The 19,712-nt window shown below is 39.3% G+C and overlaps 1 protein-coding gene across 5 annotated transcripts in view; it reads right to left on the bottom strand.

The window, feature by feature from the left end:
* The window catches only part of MELK (maternal embryonic leucine zipper kinase), a 78,572-nt gene that overhangs the window by 17,482 nt on the left and 41,378 nt on the right, over positions 1 to 19,712 (bottom strand). The window contains exons 9-14 of one of the 5 annotated variants that reach the window (XM_033431116.2): positions 19,355 to 19,423; positions 17,839 to 17,937; positions 16,897 to 16,992; positions 11,007 to 11,093; positions 3,992 to 4,120; positions 224 to 346 (exon numbers count right to left, since the gene is read on the bottom strand). In XM_033431116.2, the coding sequence (XP_033287007.1) occupies positions 224 to 346; positions 3,992 to 4,120; positions 11,007 to 11,093; positions 16,897 to 16,992; positions 17,839 to 17,937; positions 19,355 to 19,423 (603 nt within the window). The remainder of the gene's footprint in view (positions 1 to 223; positions 347 to 3,991; positions 4,121 to 11,006; positions 11,094 to 16,896; positions 16,993 to 17,838; positions 17,938 to 19,354; positions 19,424 to 19,712) is intronic. The other 4 variants (XM_033431118.2, XM_004271439.4, XM_033431119.2 and 1 more) reach the window with 4 other exon arrangements.

Raw genomic sequence — 19,712 nt, 5'->3', positions numbered from 1 at the left:
AAAAAGAGCAGTGAAGTGCTCCAAAATGGAATCTTGGCTTTCTTCAACTTGGAAATAATTGGCTTCCCTTTCATTTATATTCCAACAATCTCCCATTAATATTTTCAATGGCTTAGGAATTCATTAAATTTGCAAGCACAAACTAGATCTTATGTTAGAACCTAGATATTTTTTATAATTGAGGTAACATATTCTACTTTAAACAGTAATAAAAATAACCAACCTGTGGTGTTTGTGGAGTAGCCACACCTGTTGATGAAATGTCTTCACACCATTCATAGTCTATTAATCCAGCCACATAATTTTCATCACTGGCGATCACATCTTCTAGACTCAGATTCTTTGACTATTCAAAAATAGAAGAACTCAGAAACAACACCACCATGATTCCATTTTAAAAGAATATATTGCAGGCACAGGGCAAGGTCCTCGAAGCAGAAACAAATGAGAGACAGTAGACTGAAGGAGATCACCACCCAAAACAGGAAGTCAAAAATTTTTAATTCAAATTATTAGAGGGGCTTCCCTGGTGGCGCAGTGGTTGAGAGTCCGCCTGCCGATGCAGGGGATGCGGGTTTGGGCCCCAGTCTGGGAAGATCCCACATGCCACGGAGCGGCTGGGCCCGTGAGCCATGGCTGCTGAGCCTGCGCATCCCGAGCCTGTGCTCCGCAACAGGAGAGGCCACAACAGTGAGAGGCCCGCGTACCGCAAAAAAAAAAATTATTAGATAGGAGAATCTCTGACTCTCAAACAAGATGCCTTGGAACATTCTTATGTTATATGGCAATCTACTTAGCATATCATTATCAGATAATCACTATAACACCAGACAAATAACTGTTTTGCAAATCTATAAATAAGAAGCTCTCCGACAAAGTAGATGGAAGGGACTCTGAAATACAGGTTTCTTGGTTGCAAGAACATACTGAGTAGCTCGCAATTTCTACTAGGAATAAATTAGACTTATGAAAGATCTCCTGGAGACAGGCTATTCGGGGTCCTATGCTAATAATACCACCAGTCATTTATTTTCCTTCACTCTTCCCCCTCAAAAAAACTAGGAGTACACTAGATATACCCTAAATTCTAAGACTATGGAGTATAGTTGGATTTTTTATTTTTCACTCCTTTCCTTTCCTTCAATATCTAGTTAGCCTGGCCAAGCAACTGTACTTGAATTTCTTACATTCCATCCTTTCTTTTCTAATTTTCTGATTCAAGGACAAATCTTCTCATACCTGAACTATTCAAATGGACAACATGGTCCCTGCCACCAATCTTCCCACCCTCTCAACCAGGGGTGACAGAGTTCTCCAGGGTTGTCAATTACCATCAACTAGAACTAGCTACATGGAGTGCTAGGCTGAGAAAAATACTAAAGCTAAGTCTATGCCCAGTTGTGAAAAGCACAGTGTCGTATGAATGAAGGCTGCCAGGGTACTGCAGTAGATAATAAAAGCACATAAACATCCCTGACTGAACAATCCTATATACAACTGGATGAACTCTGAAAATCAGTCATGTTGGTGACATGTCATGTCTTGCTCAAAAACCCAGTTTCCCATTACTTACAGCACAAAGTGTAACCCTCTGACCTGGCATTTCAAGGTTCCCTACAATCTAGCTCTCAGCTACCCTTCCAGATCACCCATTCACTCTCTTCCTCTTTTACTTTTCCCCCTTGAACTCTTTATTTTAACCAAACAAGTCTAGTCACTGCCAAAAGGATACATTGAGCACATTTAGGTGCCTGAGTTTTTGCTAATTCCATTTATCTTGCCCTGAATTCTGTGCTCCTTCTTTTGTATTTTTCTAAACTTAAATATGGATCCAGTTCAGATCACCCACGGTGACCACTCTCACCCTCTAAAGCCCCTACCGCACACCTCTAGCGCTTAGCTGGCACCCGCCACCTACTACGATGTAGTATTATCTATACGTATAGCTTGCCTCAACTTAACTGTTAGACAACAAGCACTACCCTGTACACAGATTTGTTTCCCAAGAGCTAGCACGGGGCCTGAAAATGCTAATGATGTTGATACGTGGTCTTTTGTGATTCTCAGATCAGACTGTATTATTGTTTCACTGAAAGTGGCATCTATTGATTAACCGTTCAGAATTACTTACTTTCTTATAAACAACACTCCAGAGAAAAAAGAGTGATTCTATCAAGGAGGAGAATAGCACAGAGACTATATAGCTTGCTTCAAGCCTTAGTGAGTTGCATAAAGACCAGAAAAAAAACCCAAAATTTGATTTCTACTTCATTGCTTGTCATTAAAATATCTCTTTATTGGCTATAAAAATTGGCTCAATAATATAAATGCCCAAATGATTGAATTATTAGGTAAATAAATGCTCATTAGATGGAAGATAAGAGTAAACATCTTCCCAGATCCTTTCTACTTGGATACTCTATGACTCACATATGCAGATGAATTGAGACCACACCAATCCAGATATAAGAAAATCTAATGGCTTAGGAAAATGTCTAAGACCTTTTAAACTAGGGTCTTAAACCTTAACTGGGGTGTCATAAACCTTAAAATTTAGCTGAGGTTTATTCTAAGTATGGAGGTATCTAATATCTTTCTGAAATTACCTTGATCAGAAGCAAAGTTTATGTTTTTGTGTCCTCTTAGACCCAAAGGTATTGACTTGGGTGTGAGACTTTAAAGGGTTTGCCCTGTGAGCAGGATGAGGGATAGGATGATTCATGGAGTCCGTGGGTAAAAGATCTGCCTGGGCATGGGATATTCACCAGCCCAGTACAACTCTCGAAGAACAGATTAGAAAAACAACCCAGCAATAAGATTATCTCACTTCAGAGATTTCTTTACACAACAGCCCCTTACACTAACACTTTTGGTTCTTAATTTGGTCAAAAGACCAACTACGGAGAGAAGGGAGACAAATTAGGTCTGGCAGGGACAAAAGACCCACTATACCTGCAGCACATGATTGAAGAGAGGTCAAAATTGAGTTGTTAAAGGAAATGACGGTGGCGGGGGGGGCATTCAGCGTTCAAAAAAAGATTATGAAAGAGGTGGCATTTGAACATTTTTTAAAAACAGAGTTTTGAGATCTAAAGAAAAAAATATCACCTCACACACATAATCATTTCTGCTATACTGGATTCCATGAAGAGGGCCAACTCTTTCTCTCTGAGAATGACAAAAGTACAGTTTCCTAATGTTAAAACCATTTAAACTGCAACTTGAATTAATGGAGGGAAGATTATATTACAAAGCTCCACACCTATCTGGCAAAGTATTTGGAAGGTGGAATTTTAAGGCATGGGAGATACAAAGAATCACACAGAAAACAGACACTAATTTGAGCACTTAGGAATGACATGGTGCTTCCAAATATGTAAGGCTTCTCCACCATTCTAAATGTTCATGACAAAGGAAAATGAGACAAAGACAACAAAATAGAAAAAAATAATTTGGTTATAACTCATACAAGGAATTTGAGTTGCATGAGCTACAGCTGCTGCTCAAAACAAACAACCTAAACCCTGAATATGAGTATCAAAATATTCACTGAAATACTTCATGTTATATAAAGTATAATATGTCCTATAATTTACATAAATTATATAAACAAGCATACTAAAAAAAGACTGGAAAGATACAATAAAATATAAACTATTTTATCTATAGGTGGTAGTAGCTTTATAGGTAAATTCTATTTTCCTTTAGCTTATCTGTGGCTTAAAATTATTCTACATCAGGAGTTACTTTTGTGGAAAAAAGGGGAGGGAGAAATTTTTTTGTTTTTAATGCCATGTAGACATTCAAAATTCTAGTGTTCTCATTCAGAATTTCCCATTTTCCTCATCAAAAATATTTAAATCATAAAAATGTCTTGCTTGTGGGCCCCTGACACCAGCAAAGTTAACTTCCCTGAAATGTATCCACTTATGAACAAGATGGGCACATGGCAAGAGCAGAAGGCACTCACATAAAAGCTTCTGACATTCACCTTGATGTTTGTGACTGCAGTCGAGTTGGCTTGTCCACAGGAAGAAAGAAGCCTTAAACGAACTGGTTTTCCCCGAGCCTTCTTGGCTAGGAGTAGAAGATAAGTAGCTGTGAGGTGATCATACTGCCACTGGAGGAAAAGAAAATCAAATTGTTTAGAAGACTAAACTTGCTTTTTGAAATAATGTTTTATTTTAAATTAATTTTTTTCCTCAATGTAACAAACATTCAGAATTTAGATTTTTTTTTTGGCTTTAAAGCATATAATGAAAGACAGCAATCCCCTACACCACTCCCACACACACACAATTTCCACTCCCTAAAAGGCACCTTTGGCTGTTTTTTCTATATTTCTAAATTAATTGCATATACAGCTTTAATTTTTTTCAGCTTCCGGTATTATCTCTAGATTTCTTACTATAGAAAATAAGAATTTAGCTCTACTACAACTCCTTCCTTCCCCCGAACATATTTCCCTGCATCCTCCTACTATAGTTTTATAATTTTTAGTTAAATCAACATTTACATTATTATGATTATATAAATAGTATTTACAACTAAGTAAAGGCAATATTCAAAATACTTAATTGGTACCCTGACCCCAGTGAATCAAAACAGAGGCCAAAATATGAGTAGGTTCCTGGGAAACCCCTGCCATGCCAACTATTAACCTTTTAATTGCTGGATATGAGGCAGGACCGGAGGGAGGTACCAGGCCTAAGGGAGGTTACAGGGCAACAGGGAGGGCACTCAGTGTAGTAGTTATTTACCAATCAGTATACAAATATTCTAGTATCTTAATAATCTGTATGGCCATACTGGTTGAATATCAGCCCTGCAACCAAACCACACAGGGTGCTATCCTTGCATTTTCTTCTTTTGAAACTTTTTCTTGAAGTTAAAAATAAAAAAGCAGTTAGTCATCTTACTAACTCAACTCCACACTCTCCAACACTCTTCACCTCCTCCCAACATGTTCACAACACATCAGCTAATCTGTCTCCTCCTCTGTCTCATTTTGGAGACATTCCACCTGATGTCTGCATTCTATGCTCCACTCTGGGCTGGCTTCTTTCTCAGCCTGCAACTCAACTGTCGATTGAGGGGTTCCCTTCACTTCTATTCTACAATATACCCCTTGGTTTCCTAGATCCTACCTGTTCCTTTCTCTTCGTTTACTTTCTTGTTTTGGTGGAACATTTCCCCCAACAACTTCCTGAGTGTGGATGAAGAGGAGGTAAATTTTTTGAGATCTTGCATGTCTGATAAATGACTGTATGCTATCCACACGCTTGACTCTGGTTTGCCTGAGTATGGAATTCGAGGCTGACAATAATTTCCACAGCTTTGAAGGCACCGTCTCATGGTCTTCTAGCTTCTAGTAATCGAAAAATCTAAAGTCTTTCTGATTCCCAAGCCTTTGTGTATGACCTTTTGTTTCTTGTCTCTAGAAACTTTTTTGGATCTCCTTTTCCCCCCTAGTTTTCTGAAATTTCACTAAAACAGGCCTTTGTGTGAATCTATTTTCATCCATTTTGCCAAACCCTAGTTAAGTCCCTTCATTCTTAGAAACTCATACCTTTCAGTTCTGGAATATTTCTTCTTGTACTATTTCTGTGATGGTTTCCTTCCCCTTCTTCTTCTCTGTTTTATCTTCCTGCAACTTCTATTATGTCTATGTTGGACCTTTCTTACCCCTTCTCTTTTCTTTGTGCATCTCTTTGTCTTTAGGTTCTACTTTTGAAAGACTTCACATTACCTTCATTTTTCAAACATTTCTACTGAGCTTTTCATTTCTGTAGCCATATTTTAAATCTTCAAGAGTATCTCTTAAAATGTTACTTTTTAGTCATCTTATTCCTATTTCAAAAAAGAAATAGCTTCTCTTATCTCAGAGAATATTAATTATTGTTTCTTGGCTATTTTCTTCCACTCCCTGCATTATCTGTTTTTTCTGAGCATCTTTGCTTTTTCTTCCTTCTCTCCCACCACCCCATTTGTTTTGATCTTTGACTTTCATGTTAGAGGCCGTCCTCAAAGGTCTGGTGATCTTTGGCTGTCTGTCTCTATTTGAAAGCAAAGAGTATACTACGCAGCTACTTAAGACTCTTGTGTAGTTTAGGCCTGCTCATTACCTTATGGGCTTCTCTCTAAGGTGAAGAGACAGGAACCTGGCTCTCTTGGCTTTTCCCTAGAGATGAGTCTTCCAATATTTTCCCCAACCCCACTGCAATTAGGATAAAATCCTGATCCCAGCATTCTCAGAGTTGAATAGGGAAGAGAGTTAGAGGCAGTGGTTCACTGTTCAGTAAGAGGAATGTGTGTGTCAATGCATCCATTTCAGAATGGCTCATCACCCCCACCTGAGCTGCATCTGGTACAAGAGTGCCTCTTGTTCAATGTCTCCAATCTTCTGCTGGAGTGGAGAAGAGGTGGCTATCATACAGCACAAGGCAAACAGAGGGACCTAGCAATCTAACTGCTCCTAATACAGACTTTCAACCAACCTTCCTGTTTCCACCCTGCTCACTTCCCTGACTCCAGAGGTTCCTAGGACTTCTGATTCCTGAGCTTTTCTGGAGCTCCAGGGCTCTAATCAATTTGCTTACTGCCTTTTCCCACTGCAGGCACTTTGCTTTCAGCTTTCTCCAAAGTGCTAGGTCAGCTGCCACTTAGCCATTTTGTAACTTCTAAAATTTTACTGACATTTTTTTTGTCTCCTCTTTTCTTCTCTTCATTGTGAATTGTTTGTCTTTTTATTCCTTTACTGTTATTTTAGTGAGGTTTTAGGAAGTGTTGGATGTAAACATGTCTGTTCAATCTACGTGAATGACTGAAAGTTTCTAAATAATGTACTCAAGACTTTGAGACCCTCTGCCCTACAAAAGTGTTAAATTTTAATGCTAAATAATATTTTGTGCTATGTACCTCACAAAGTGCACGATCCAAAGAGGTCTACTATCACCTCTGATTTTATTAATAAATTTTATCTGTTAACATTTTAGATGGCCACAATCATAGTATATGCTTTGAAATTTACATAATGGATCTATCAATATAGTGGAAGAAGTATAACACTGTGATAAATTATCATGGAATGTTGCCTTTAATCCAGAAAGGTTGGGGGAAAGGAAGGACGGAAAAGGTTTCATGGAGAAGGTACTTGGAAACTAGGTGAAAACTACATAGTTATAATCACTCTCTACTTTCCAGAAGCTATGTTAAAGGTTTTTTCTGGGGGCTTCCCTGGTGGTGCAGTGGTTGAGAGTCCGCCTGCTAATGCAGGGGACACAGGTTCGTGCCCCGGTCCGGGAAGATCTCACATGCCGCAGAACGGCTGGGCCTGTGCGCCATGGCCACTAAGCCTGCGCGTCCGGAGCCTGTGCTCCACAACGGGAGAGGCCACAACAGTGAGAGGCCCGCGTACTGAAAAAAAAAAAAAAAAAAAAGGTTTTTTCTGTACCTCCCACATCCATGGTCTCATGGGTGATAGCTGCCTTTTTGAAAGAGATGTCATAAACTGATTACAGACAATTGCTCAGAAACAAGTTGCCACTTGCTTGTCAACAATGGCATAACCCAGGCATTGTAAACAATACCTGGAAGGCGCTAAGGGTTTTAGGTGGAATTTTCTAAACAGGCCTCAGTTTTATAATCCTGGAAACTCTACTTCCCTAGGCAAAAAAGCATCCTTTTAATAACTTTTTTGCCATAGCCACTTCATACTACTTATTAAAATAAGATGCACAGGGGAGTTCTATGTTTAATAACAGATAAATCAACACATTAGTAATGCTTTTCAGGTGATGTCGATCCCCAAGTCTAATGCAACCAATGTCTCCCTTATCTTTTAGGCAGCTCCCTCTTTTGAAAGTCAAATGTCTGAAAGTAAAGCAACAGGTTTACCTGTTATAAAGAAGGTTCCATTTCTAGAAAACAAAAAACATTTTAAAATCCCCAGTTACTGTTCAGGCAAGCTAAATGTTTAAGGACTGCCTGGGCACCTGGGCTGAGGAGAGGCAGCTACTGGAACAGAGGTTTGAGAAATTGACGAGTGGCCCACCATCCTTCTCCTGACCTTGCTCCTGAGGCCCTCAATCTTTAAACTTCCACCACCAGAATACATGGGTGTTTGCACTGCAGGGGCGAGAGGAAAGGATCTGTCTTGGTCTGTAGGTTCTCGTGTGCACATGCGACCCTCAGCGAAGCCAGATACATAACTGGCTGCTTCACAATCCAGAGCCACTCAAGGCTGGAAGATCGGGGGAAAGTAAGGAAAGCTATGAAGTGGAAGCTCTAGCACCACAGGAGAAAATCTCAACAGGACTATGAGATGGCTCAAAATCATGACACATGAGAGACTCTCACTTCCACATACAAAAAGCAGTTTAAGAATGCTCATGTAGGGCTTCCCTGGTGGCGCAGTGGTTGAGAGTCCGCCTGCCAATGCAGGGGACATGGGTTCGTGCCCTGGTCCGGGAAGATCCCACATGCTGTGGAGTGGCTGGGCCCGTGACCCATGGCCGCTGAGCCTGCACGTCCGGAGCCTGTGCTCCGCAACTGGAGAGGCCACAACAGTGAGAGACCCGTGTACCGCAAAAAAAAAAAAAAAAAAAAAAAAAAAAAAAAAAGAATGCTCATGTATATAATATAAAAGTGGTAGTTCCATGAGTTGAATGTTTGGGAATAATATTGTTTCTCTCTCTTACACAAAGATCAGCAGCACCATACCCAGCATGGATCACATTAAACTTATCTCTGTCCTGTCTAGCCAGCCCCTAGAGCTCCCAAGATGCCAGAACAGACCACGGCTGATCTCAAACCTGGTTTTCCCAAGGCTCTTTAAACTGGAAAGTACCTAGAACCAATGTGAATTCTCTGAGACCACCCAGACCAGGATTTTTCAACTTCAACACTATTTTATAGTTGACCTGGATAATTCTTTGTGGTGAGTGGCTATTCTCTAGGATATCTGGCAGCATCCCTGGCCTCTACCCACTAGATGCCATTAGCATATACACACATCCCCATTGTGACAACCAAAAATGTCCCCTGAGGGGCAAAATCACTCCCAGTTGAGAACCACTGACTTAGACCAATGCTTCACAAGCTTTAATGTATAGATGAATCACTTAGGGTTTATTAAGATGCAGATTCTGATTCAGCAGGTCTGAGGTGGGACTGAGATTCTGCATTTCGAACAAGCACAAAGTGATGCTGGTGCTGCTGATTCTAGATCACACTTTGAAGAGCAAGAATCTAGAGTAATACTTCTCAACTCCTGGCTACACACTGCAATCATTTGGAAAGCTTTTAAAAATTGTGATGCTTATGCCATACCCCAGACCAATGAAATAATAATTTCTGGGGGTGGGATTTAGGCATCAGGATTAAAGTTCCTAGGTGATTACAATGTTCAGGCAAGGTTAAGAAGATGTTGTTTACTCATCCCTAGGACTGGAAAGTAAGTATAAACAGGCATTTAAGAATGAGGGAAAAGTACACAAGAAGAAAAACTATTACTTTCCTCACACGTTCTTGATGTTGGTCATGCCTAGCTTTCAGGATAACAGATCTTTAAAGAGATGTAACACCAGAAAACAATCTATCATGCCTCATTATTTTGTTTTCTGTATCAGAAGTAAGAAAACAATTCCCATTTCCATTTCACTTTTAAGTTTGAAAATTATATGTAGACACCACATAAAGGATACTATTTTAAAGACTTTTTTTTTTCCTAATGATTCTTGAAATTCTGAGTATGTTAGTTTTAAGATTCAGATTTTAAAAGTTTGTGAATCTCATACTAAATTTTTTCTGGATAAAATGACATGATACATGGGACTTGCTTTGAAATACCCTAGCTAAAAAGGGCAGATGGAGGGTAGTGTTGGAATATAGATAAAATTGGCAAAGTGTTAATAACTGTTAAAACTGGATGATGAGTACATGGAAAACCATTGTTATTATACTAGTCTCTCTACTTTTGTAGGTGTTTGAAATTTTCTATAATAAAAATTAAAAAAGAAATTTTTGAATCCAAAATATAGTTTTCTATTAAAGAGCATTCCAAAGAAAAGGTCATGTAATTTTTTTTTAACTTGTTTACACGAAAACTTCGAATTTTCATTGTAAAATACTAAGGACCTGACATATCTGGCAGCAGTTCCCAATTCTTACCATCCCCTTTCATTCCATGAAAAAGTAAATTATCATTCTGTTTTCCAGACATGTTCCGTTTGTCTGGAATTGTCATTCAAAAGACGTATTATGTTATTCAAAAGAATTCCTTCATATCTCCTCCTCACTGAAAAAATTGTGGCTTAGTAAAGTTTTGTTAGTTTAAAAAAAAATTTGCTTAAGGCCTTTACCTTTCAAGTTAGAAAAGAGAAAAAAACAAATACGATTCATAGGTGATGAGAGACATAGTACTGAACCAGGAGCCATGTTGGCTGCAATCCCTGCCCATCGTGTTAGATTGTACTCAGAGACAGCTGTGAGTGCCTCCATCTCTAGAAAAAAACCACATGTGTCATCTAGAGATTAAGCATCTGAAAGAGCTAAAATGATCCAATACCAGAAATCATGATGATGATTCCATGGTATTTGGTTCATAAGGCTGGGGGTGATGCGATGCTACAAGGTTGCTTTCAGGTAAAATGAAAACTGCTTTGTGTTTACCTCATTTCTACAACAGAATCACAGTTCCATGTTAGAGAATTTAAAGTAGTCAAAATTGAAACTCTGTCAATTCTCTGGACTCATTTGTTCTGTTTCTTAAAAGTTTTTTTTCCATTGTCTCTTTGATCAATCTCATTTTTAAAGAGTATATCCACCAGACATCAGAAAAAAGAGTTGAGTGGAAAACACACATAAACATAAAATAAGTGCAATATTTACACCCATGGTAAAATCATAGGTCTGAAAAATACTATACTATTTTTAATGTACTGATAAAATAAAAAACAATGATGAAACAAAAGATATTACTCTCGAATTCATGCTGTATTTCTTACCAGTGAAATTAAATCCTCCATTGTTTGCCTGTTGTTTCTGTGATATACAGAAAGTTCCGTTACACAATCTTCATCAAGGTGAATAAGCTACAAAAAAATTTTATCAACTTTATTAACAAAAAATTACAAAATATTTATGGTTTTGAAATTTTAATATTACCATAATTACCTGGCAAAATCAAACATCAACATGTAAAAACAACATGAGTTTGTCAAACTCTTGGGTAAGAATAAACATTCTCGGGCTTCCCTGGTGGCGCAGTGGTTAAGAATCCACCTGCCAATGCAGGGGACATGGGTTCGAGCCCTGGTCCGGGAAGATCCCACATGCCACGGAGCAACTAAGCCTGTGCGCCACAACTACTGAGCCTGCGCTCTAGAGCCCATGAGCCACAACTACTGAAGCCCGCACGCCTAGAGCCCGTGCTCCGCAACAAGAAAAACCACCGCAATGAGAAGCCTGCACACTGCAACGAAGAGTAGCCCCCGCTCACCGCAACTAGAGAAAGGACGCGCCCAGCAACAAAGAGCCAACGCAGCCAAAAATAAATAAATAAATAATTTATTTTAAAAAAAAACACGAATAAACATTCTCTGCAATTTTTAAAGATATAAGCAGATAACAATAAGAAGTTCAAGAAGATGATGAGCTCTCTTTCCCAGCCCTTCACATCCCCCTCATCATCTGATCAACTGTTACAATTCTGCTGGGCAGCCAAGGGACTATATTCTCCTCCCCTACCGCAAGACAGGGACCGGTATTTGCATCATAGAGCAGTCATCTAGGCATCCAAAATCACTGGCAGGACAACAGACTGGGTAAAAGAGTGGCTCAGACTTGTAGCATATCGTCCCCCAGGTTATGTTTGGGTTTAGCACAATCCAAGGAGCCGTTATGATGGTGCCATAGATGCTGCACAATCATCATTACGCTGAAGGTACCAGTAAAGCACAATTTTTAAAAGGAAGAAGTGACACAACCACTACACAAACTTTATTTTGCTTAAGGACAGAAATTATCCAAGTATTGTGATCCCTGCATGATGAGACCTCACCAGAGATGGGGCCAGAAATGAGTTCTCAGAACCAAACAAGGATCACTGAGAATGAAAAGGCAGGAAGGGTCTGGCCTGGACCTGGAACAGGAGTTCATAAAATCATATGGGAAAAGAATCATAAGGAATGTAATTATAAAGTCATGTTTCCAGGGGCTTCCCTGGTGGCGCAGTGGTTGGGAGTCCACCTGCCGATGCAGGGGACGCAGGTTCGTGCCCTGGTCCGGGAAGATCCCAAGTGCCGCAGAGCAGCTGGACCCGTGAGCCACGGCCGCTGAACCTGCGCGTCCGGAGCCTGTGCTCCACAGCGGGGGAGGCCACAGCAGTGAGAGGCCCGCGTACCGCAAAAAAAAAAAAAAAAAAAAGTCATCTTTCCAATGTAAGAATTCGCTTCACAACAGCCCCAATATGGGATGTTTCGTTTTCTGCTTTAAGTCTTCCTCTCCAGAACAGCTGAAATGGTTAGCTTCTTCCTCTTCCTCTAAGGTCTGTCTCCCTGTGATCCCTACCCACTGTGAATTGGTACAATCTGACAGCTGACAGGCTTTGGAAGTAGAGAGACCTTGGTTTTAATCATTACATCACAAAATAACCGTGTGACCTTGAGCATATTACTACACCGCTCTGAACCTCAGTTTCATCATCTGTAAAACAGAGATGGCACCTGCCTTGCAATATATGTAACCTATGGGGTGTACCTAATACATCACCATAAATGAGTAGGCCCTCAAAAAACTGTTAACTATTTTTACTAACAGTCATAATTCTATTTCCTCTTTGGTATAAGAACTTTCAGAAATTTGAATATTCCTATTATCAACAACCTTTCCTCTCCAAGTTTTCTCTTTTCCAGTTCCTTTAACCACTGTTTTAATGATTAACCCCCCTTACCATTCTGGCCCTTTCTTTAGATCACGTAGTTCAGGTTCTCACTGACCTTCAAGGTACCAGCACGTGGCAGAGCAATATCATGACCTTCCCTTGTTCTGGACACCACACTTGTAACATCGGACTCAAGAGAAAGTCATGTTGCCATCACGAAACTAGAGGAACAGTACAGACAATGACCTGCATGATTGGCTGGTACAAGCTCAACCTCAAGGGCTAAGGAGAATGGGGAGACCACAAAGGTTTATACTGATGGTTTTATGAAAGTCAAAAATGCCACAAATAAGTTTTCATTGTGTTGCTTTGACCTTAGTAGCTCCCCAAAATGTAGATTCCTGCTTCAGGAAGGGCTCAACCTCAGACGCCTGGACACTTTACCACCCAGTTGGGTATCTTCTTGTTGATACCACTGCTCAAGCATGAAGGAAATGATTTCTGGGGTTTCCTCCATTATCTTAAGTTACTTTCTTAAAAACCAAAACCTCTCCCCCATAGCTTCTTGCTCTGTAACTTTACCACAAGGTGTGTGGAGGAAAGGAAGGAAGGGTAGGAAGGAGAAGCTATCTTCTTTGCTGGGCTCCTGAACTGGAAAGAATGAAAAGAGTGGGACAAGACACCAAAGTCTGAAAAATATGGTTTATCTCAAGTTTTCCAAAGGGGCTCAACACTTTAAGTACTCTGAATTCTCAGCCACACATGCTCCAGTTAAATTAAGTACAAAAATGCATACCCAAAGCTAACCAATTATTTTGGATTATCCGTGCCTACTACATTTCCTGTTCAGTAGGGCAGAAAATAGAACTGAATATAACTTCTATTTGATACAATATTTGGGTACTAGAGCTACGTGTGAAAATGATACAAGGAGATCATACAAAGAGTTACAGAATAGCATCTATACCTTAAATATCCAAGTAAATCTGAATTATTTTTTATAGTTCACTCTTGATAAAACACAATACTGAGGCAGAAAAGCAAATACTTCAAAAAGCAATAATCCCTTATAGCTCTTCTGTATATAACTCATTTGATCCCTGCGACAGCTCTGTAAGGCAGACATGACAGATTAATGACATAACATTTAAAGGCACTCTATAGATGACAAAACAGGATCCAAACATACAGAAGAGACTGGCATTAGAATACCCATATTAGAGGTGAGAAAATGAAGACTCAGAAAAATTTATGCAATTTGCCTGAAACTGGCATTTTTCATCCTAGCCCAGGGTTTTTCCTACCACACCATAATGCCACCTCTCCATGACTCTATTCCAGTAGCTATTCCAACAGAGACCAGACAACTAATGCTCATCACAAAGGCTACAGCTACACAGAATACAGGCCCTGAGTTTGAATTAGTTGGCCTGTCAGATCCATTATATTTTGGAGCCCTTATGTCTGGGTTAAAATCCTGGTTCTACACTTACTAGTTGTTTGACCTTGGGCAAGTTATTTCATGATTCTGTGCCCAGTTGCTTCATCTGTAAATGGGGACAATAACAGTACCTACTTCAGAGGGTTTGTATGAGGATTGAATGAGTTAATAAGAGTTAAAAACACAAAGCCTTTAAAGGTACTATCCTAAGGGCTCTGTCTATATTATATTATAGTACTACAGTAGCACACTTTCTATTATAGTAAGCATTCAATAAATATTAGTAATTATCATACTAAGATGTAAGGAAAATCATATACTTTTTTGGAACACTCAAAACTATGTATCTTACCTTATACTGTGCCCCAATTTAAAATAATCTTTGTGTTGTTGAAATCAGAGACTTTCTTCATTTGGGCATCTGTTCCACTGCAAACGGTAGCATATCCTACCCTATTAAGGATCACGGCTGAGAAGACATGCAAAGCCCTCCCACATGTGGAGAAATGATGACCCCCAATGGCTGAACACAGGCATGTGCACCACCCATGTTCTCCACCTCACAAGGGCACGTCACAGCTCCCCTGGCCCTGCTGCTGCGCTGCTCAGACACCGTATACTCTACTGTCCTAGGCTCTCAGTGTTGATGGTTGTTAGCATTAAGTTGCAGCTCTAATTGTGTTTGCGCAATAGATACTAAAGATGTCTTAGAAGGTTAAAGGAAATATGGAGAAGAGAGATTTTAGGGGTTGACAGTCATAGGAGAATCAGGAGGAATTTCAGATCAGGCTGCATGGTCATAACAGTGGGCAGACTAGTGAGAAGGGGTTAAAAACAAACATAGTCTATTTTTCCAAGTATTTATATTTATTGGTATAATTCTTCCAGAAAGCAAATACCCCACAGCTGTATCAGGTCTACAATGTGGCATGTATCCAAGCTATTCTGTTGACCCATGCACATACCCCTCTCCATTGCAGACGTTGTAGTAGATTGTCAAAAAAACATCCCCAATTAACTGAAAAGGCTATTAAAACACTTCTCCTTTAAAGCATTAAAATGCTTTTCTAACTATGTATCTGTGTAAGGCTGCATTTTCTTCATATGCTTTAATCAAAACAACACATATCAAAACAGACTGAATGCAGAAACAGATGAGTACCCAAGTGTCTTCTATTAAGCTAGACTTTAAAGAAATCAGCAAAGATGTAAAGCAGTGCCACTCTTCTCACTAGATTTATTTCTGAAGTAGTTATGTTTAATTTCTTGATTTCCTTATCTATGAAAAGAGGATAAGAACTGTACCAACTTTGATAGCTATACTTTCCATACTAGCTCTGGGTTTTGCCTTGTGGCTTGCTTTGGCCAGACATTAGTAAGCACAATGCAAGCAGAGGCTTGAAAAATGCTTGAGTGTGGGACTTCCCTGGCAGTCCAGTGGTTAAGACTCTGCACTTACAATGCAGGGGGCGCGTGTCCGATCCCTGGTCAGGGAACTAGGATCCCACATGCCACGCGGTGCAGCCAAAAAAAAAAAAAGCTTGAGTGTTAGGGTTTGCCCACTTTCTGGCTTCTTCTGGAATCTAGCTGCCATATCAAGAAGCCCAGACTAGCCTGCTGGACAGTGTGGCCCAACAAATAACCAGCACAAACAGTTGGTCTTCTGAGTGAGGCTTAGACCATCCAGCCACAGTCAAGTCACCAGTTAACTGCAGCCACATGAGTGACCCCAGGTAAGACTCACACAGGAAATGTCTGGCTGAGCCCCAAACTGCTGATCCACAGAATTGTAAATTATTATTGTTTCAAGTCACTAAATTTTGGGGTGGATTTTTATGCAGCAATAGTTCGCTAATATACAAAGTATACATACCCCTTACATAAAATAGATAAGCAACAGAGATTTACTGTATAACACAGGAAACTACATTCAATATCTTATAATAACCTATAGTGGAAAATAATCTGAAAAAATATACATATGCATAACTGAATCACTATGCTGTACATCTGAAACTAACACAATATTGTAAATCAACTATACTTCAATTAAAAAATATTATATATACCCTTTAATAATGCTCACATTTTTACCAAGTTCAAATTGCCATTTGTTAAAAACTATTTTTTAAAACATTAATGTAGGAATACTTATTAATATAACTGCTTAAACTTGCATAGTACTTTGTGTTATTTAAAGTTCTTTCACACAGACCTACTAGAGAATGGACTTGAGGATATGGGGAGGGGGAAGGGTAAGCTGTGACAAAGTGAGAGTGGCATGGACATATATACACTACCAAACGTAAAATAGATAGCTAGTGGGAAGCAGCTGCATAGCACAGGGAGATCAGCTCAGGGTTTTGTGACCACCTAGAGGGGTGGGATAGGGAGGGTGGGAGGGAGGGAGACACAAGAGGGAAGAGATACGGGAACATATGTATATGTATAACTGATTCACTTTGTTATAAAGCAGAAACTAACACACGATTGTAAAGCAATTATACTCCAATAAAGATGTTAAAAATAAATAAATAAAGTTCTTTCATATATATATTAGACCAGTTCTCACGGTATGGTCTGTAGACCCCTGAGGATCTCCAATCAAAACATCATAGCAAAACAATGCAGAAGCAGGGGAGATCCAAGTGTCTTCTGTTAAGCTAGACTTTAAAGAAATTTGCAAAGATGTAAAACAATGCTAGTCTTCCCACTAAATTTATTTTTTAAATAGTCATTTTCATAAAAATATTTGTGATAAACTGTAATAGGTTTAGTACTGTTACTTTTAAATGAATCAATCACTAAATATTTTAATAAGTGAATAAGAAGAGCATAAAGGGGCCCTCAGACTTAAAAGTTTGAGAACCTCTATAACCTTATAACTACTCTGGGAAATAGAAAGAACAGGTTTAACCTACTTTTTACAGACAAATATATAGGTTTGGAAAAGTTAAGTAACTTGCCTAAGATTCCCAGAGCACTGTTCACAATCCTGACTACGTGAGAAACACCAGGGAGCTTTTAAAAAATATCCATTAATTGCTGTGGGACAGAGCACAGACACTTTTTTTTTTTTTTTTTCCCTGCGGTACGCGGGCCTCACTGTTGTGGCCTCTCCCATTTCAGAGCACAGGCTCCGGACGCGCAGGCTCAGCGGCCATGACTCACGGGCCCAGCCGCTCTGCGGCATGTGGGATCTTCCCAGACCGGGGCATGAACCCGTGTCCCCTGCATCGGCAGACGGACTCTCAACCACTGTGCCACCAGGGAAGCCCCAGACACTTTTTTTTTTTTTTAAGGTCCTTGTGATTCTCATGTGCAGGCCCGGTTAGGAGCCACTGTCCTAGAGATTAACGGGCAAATATACAATTCAGTTACAATCTCCCAAACACCAATCTGACAGATAAGTTTACAAAATATATTTTCTTTTGTATTTAGACCACATCACTGTACATCCTGAATCCACACAAAGTTTTTGTCTTTTAATTTTACTGGATTTCATTTTACTTACAGGAGTCTTGCTTTGCCACTCAACAGGACAGTTGTAATCTTGCATGATCCAGGGATGGTTCAATAGATTTTTCACAGAAATCCGTTTCTTTGGGTCCACCTAGTGGCCATTGAGAGGTAGCTGGAGATTAACATTTTAAATAGAGAGCATAGAACACCTTTCCTCCTGAGAACTCAAAATTCATCAGAACAGATGTAAACTTTATCATCACAAAAATGCTGTCAAAGACCTTAAAATGGCCTTGGAATAAATTCTTTTAAAAAGGGAATAGAGGCAAGAAAACTATAGCTACCAACACAGGCTTAGAAGATAAATGTTTAACAAACATGAACTTCATTGGTATGGACATTATTCATGAAGTTAAGTCAATCTATTGTATGATGTAATAGTCTTTTGCTGGAAAACCTATTCACAGGAAATATTCACCAATTTAATATTCAAGCAGGCACAATGCAGGGCATTCACACTGAATATGCAATCTCTACCTCCGATGAGCTTACAATCACATATAACAAGTTGAAAAGCACACCTTTCTTTTCCATTTGTAATTTTCAAATGTGAGGAAAGAAAAATTAATCAACAAAGATTAAGTTTTGGGGAGTTTAGAAGAAAGGATGAGGTGTTTTCAATCTCATTATGGAGATTTGGTGGTCTTGCCCTACTCAAGGTAGATGAGCTTAAGGTAAATTTTGAATAAAAAGTAGAGATGGCTTAATATATGGAAAAACTGAATACATAATAATGAAAAAAATATTGCTAATAAGGTAGTCATATTTTTCAAAGTGTTTCCCATTAATCTCATTTTATCCACGTAATACTATGTAGCAAGCACTGAGGCCAAGCTCAGAATCCCCATTTTATAGGTCAGAACCTGGTTAGGTGGCATGCCTATTGCTTGGTAGGGTGGATAACTAGACTTCAGCACTCCTGTCTTTCACCCTTAGAGATCATAACACCAAATCAGTGGCTCTTAACGTGTGGTTCCCAGACCAGCGGTATCAGTGTCATCTGGGAGCTTATTAGAAATGCAAATTCTTAGCCCTGCCCCAGCTCTACTGAATCAGACACTCTCAGGGTGGTGCCCAGCAATCTGTGTTTCAATAAGCCCATTTGGCAATTCTGATACATGCTAAAGTTTGAGAACCACTGCACTAGATCATGAGGCCCACTCAACTGTACATCAGCTCATTTAAGCATTTATTCCGTATCTACTATATATCTAATGGAAAAAGAGTGGGAGCAAGAAAACAGAAAACAGTGGAGCAAGAGCTGGTTAGAGAAAACAGACAATGCTCAGGAAAAAGGAAGAAAAACCAAGTCAGCAAAGATATATGGTAGCAGTCTTTTTAAAAAAATGCATTTGCAAAGAAAGCACCTAGTAGAGAATATCTGCAGAGTAGATACAATGAATGGAATTTTTTACAGCTGATAGATAAATGTAGTAGCACTACAGACATCTTAAAATCAAATAATAACAAAAGACTTCTATTATTTTAAAATAAATAACAAAGATTACCTGTAGCATTTGTTGAAGAAGCAGAATACTACTGGGGGAGAGCCACTTAGGAACCTCATATTTCCCTCTCTACAAAAAACAAAGAAAGCATTTAAGAGATTTAGGTTCAATCAGCCTTAACACAAATTTCTAAGTTTAACAACATGCTGGAGGTTTACTTCCAAGCTTGAGGACTCCAGCCAAGTTTAAGATTTGGTAAACATTATTAATAACATAAGAAACCCATTTCTTGCCTTAAAGAAGAAAATCCAGTTAGTTAAACACAATATATTGTCACCTCTAAAATATCCACATATCGGGTAAGGGCGAGAGCACAGATAATGTAAGAGTGGCAAACGTAAATGTTACAGGGCTTTGG

The sequence above is a fragment of the Orcinus orca genome, chromosome 6 (assembly GCF_937001465.1).
Source record: "Orcinus orca chromosome 6, mOrcOrc1.1, whole genome shotgun sequence".
NCBI classification, from domain to species: domain Eukaryota; kingdom Metazoa; phylum Chordata; class Mammalia; order Artiodactyla; family Delphinidae; genus Orcinus; species Orcinus orca.
This window is presented reverse-complemented; position numbering and strand designations above follow the sequence as displayed.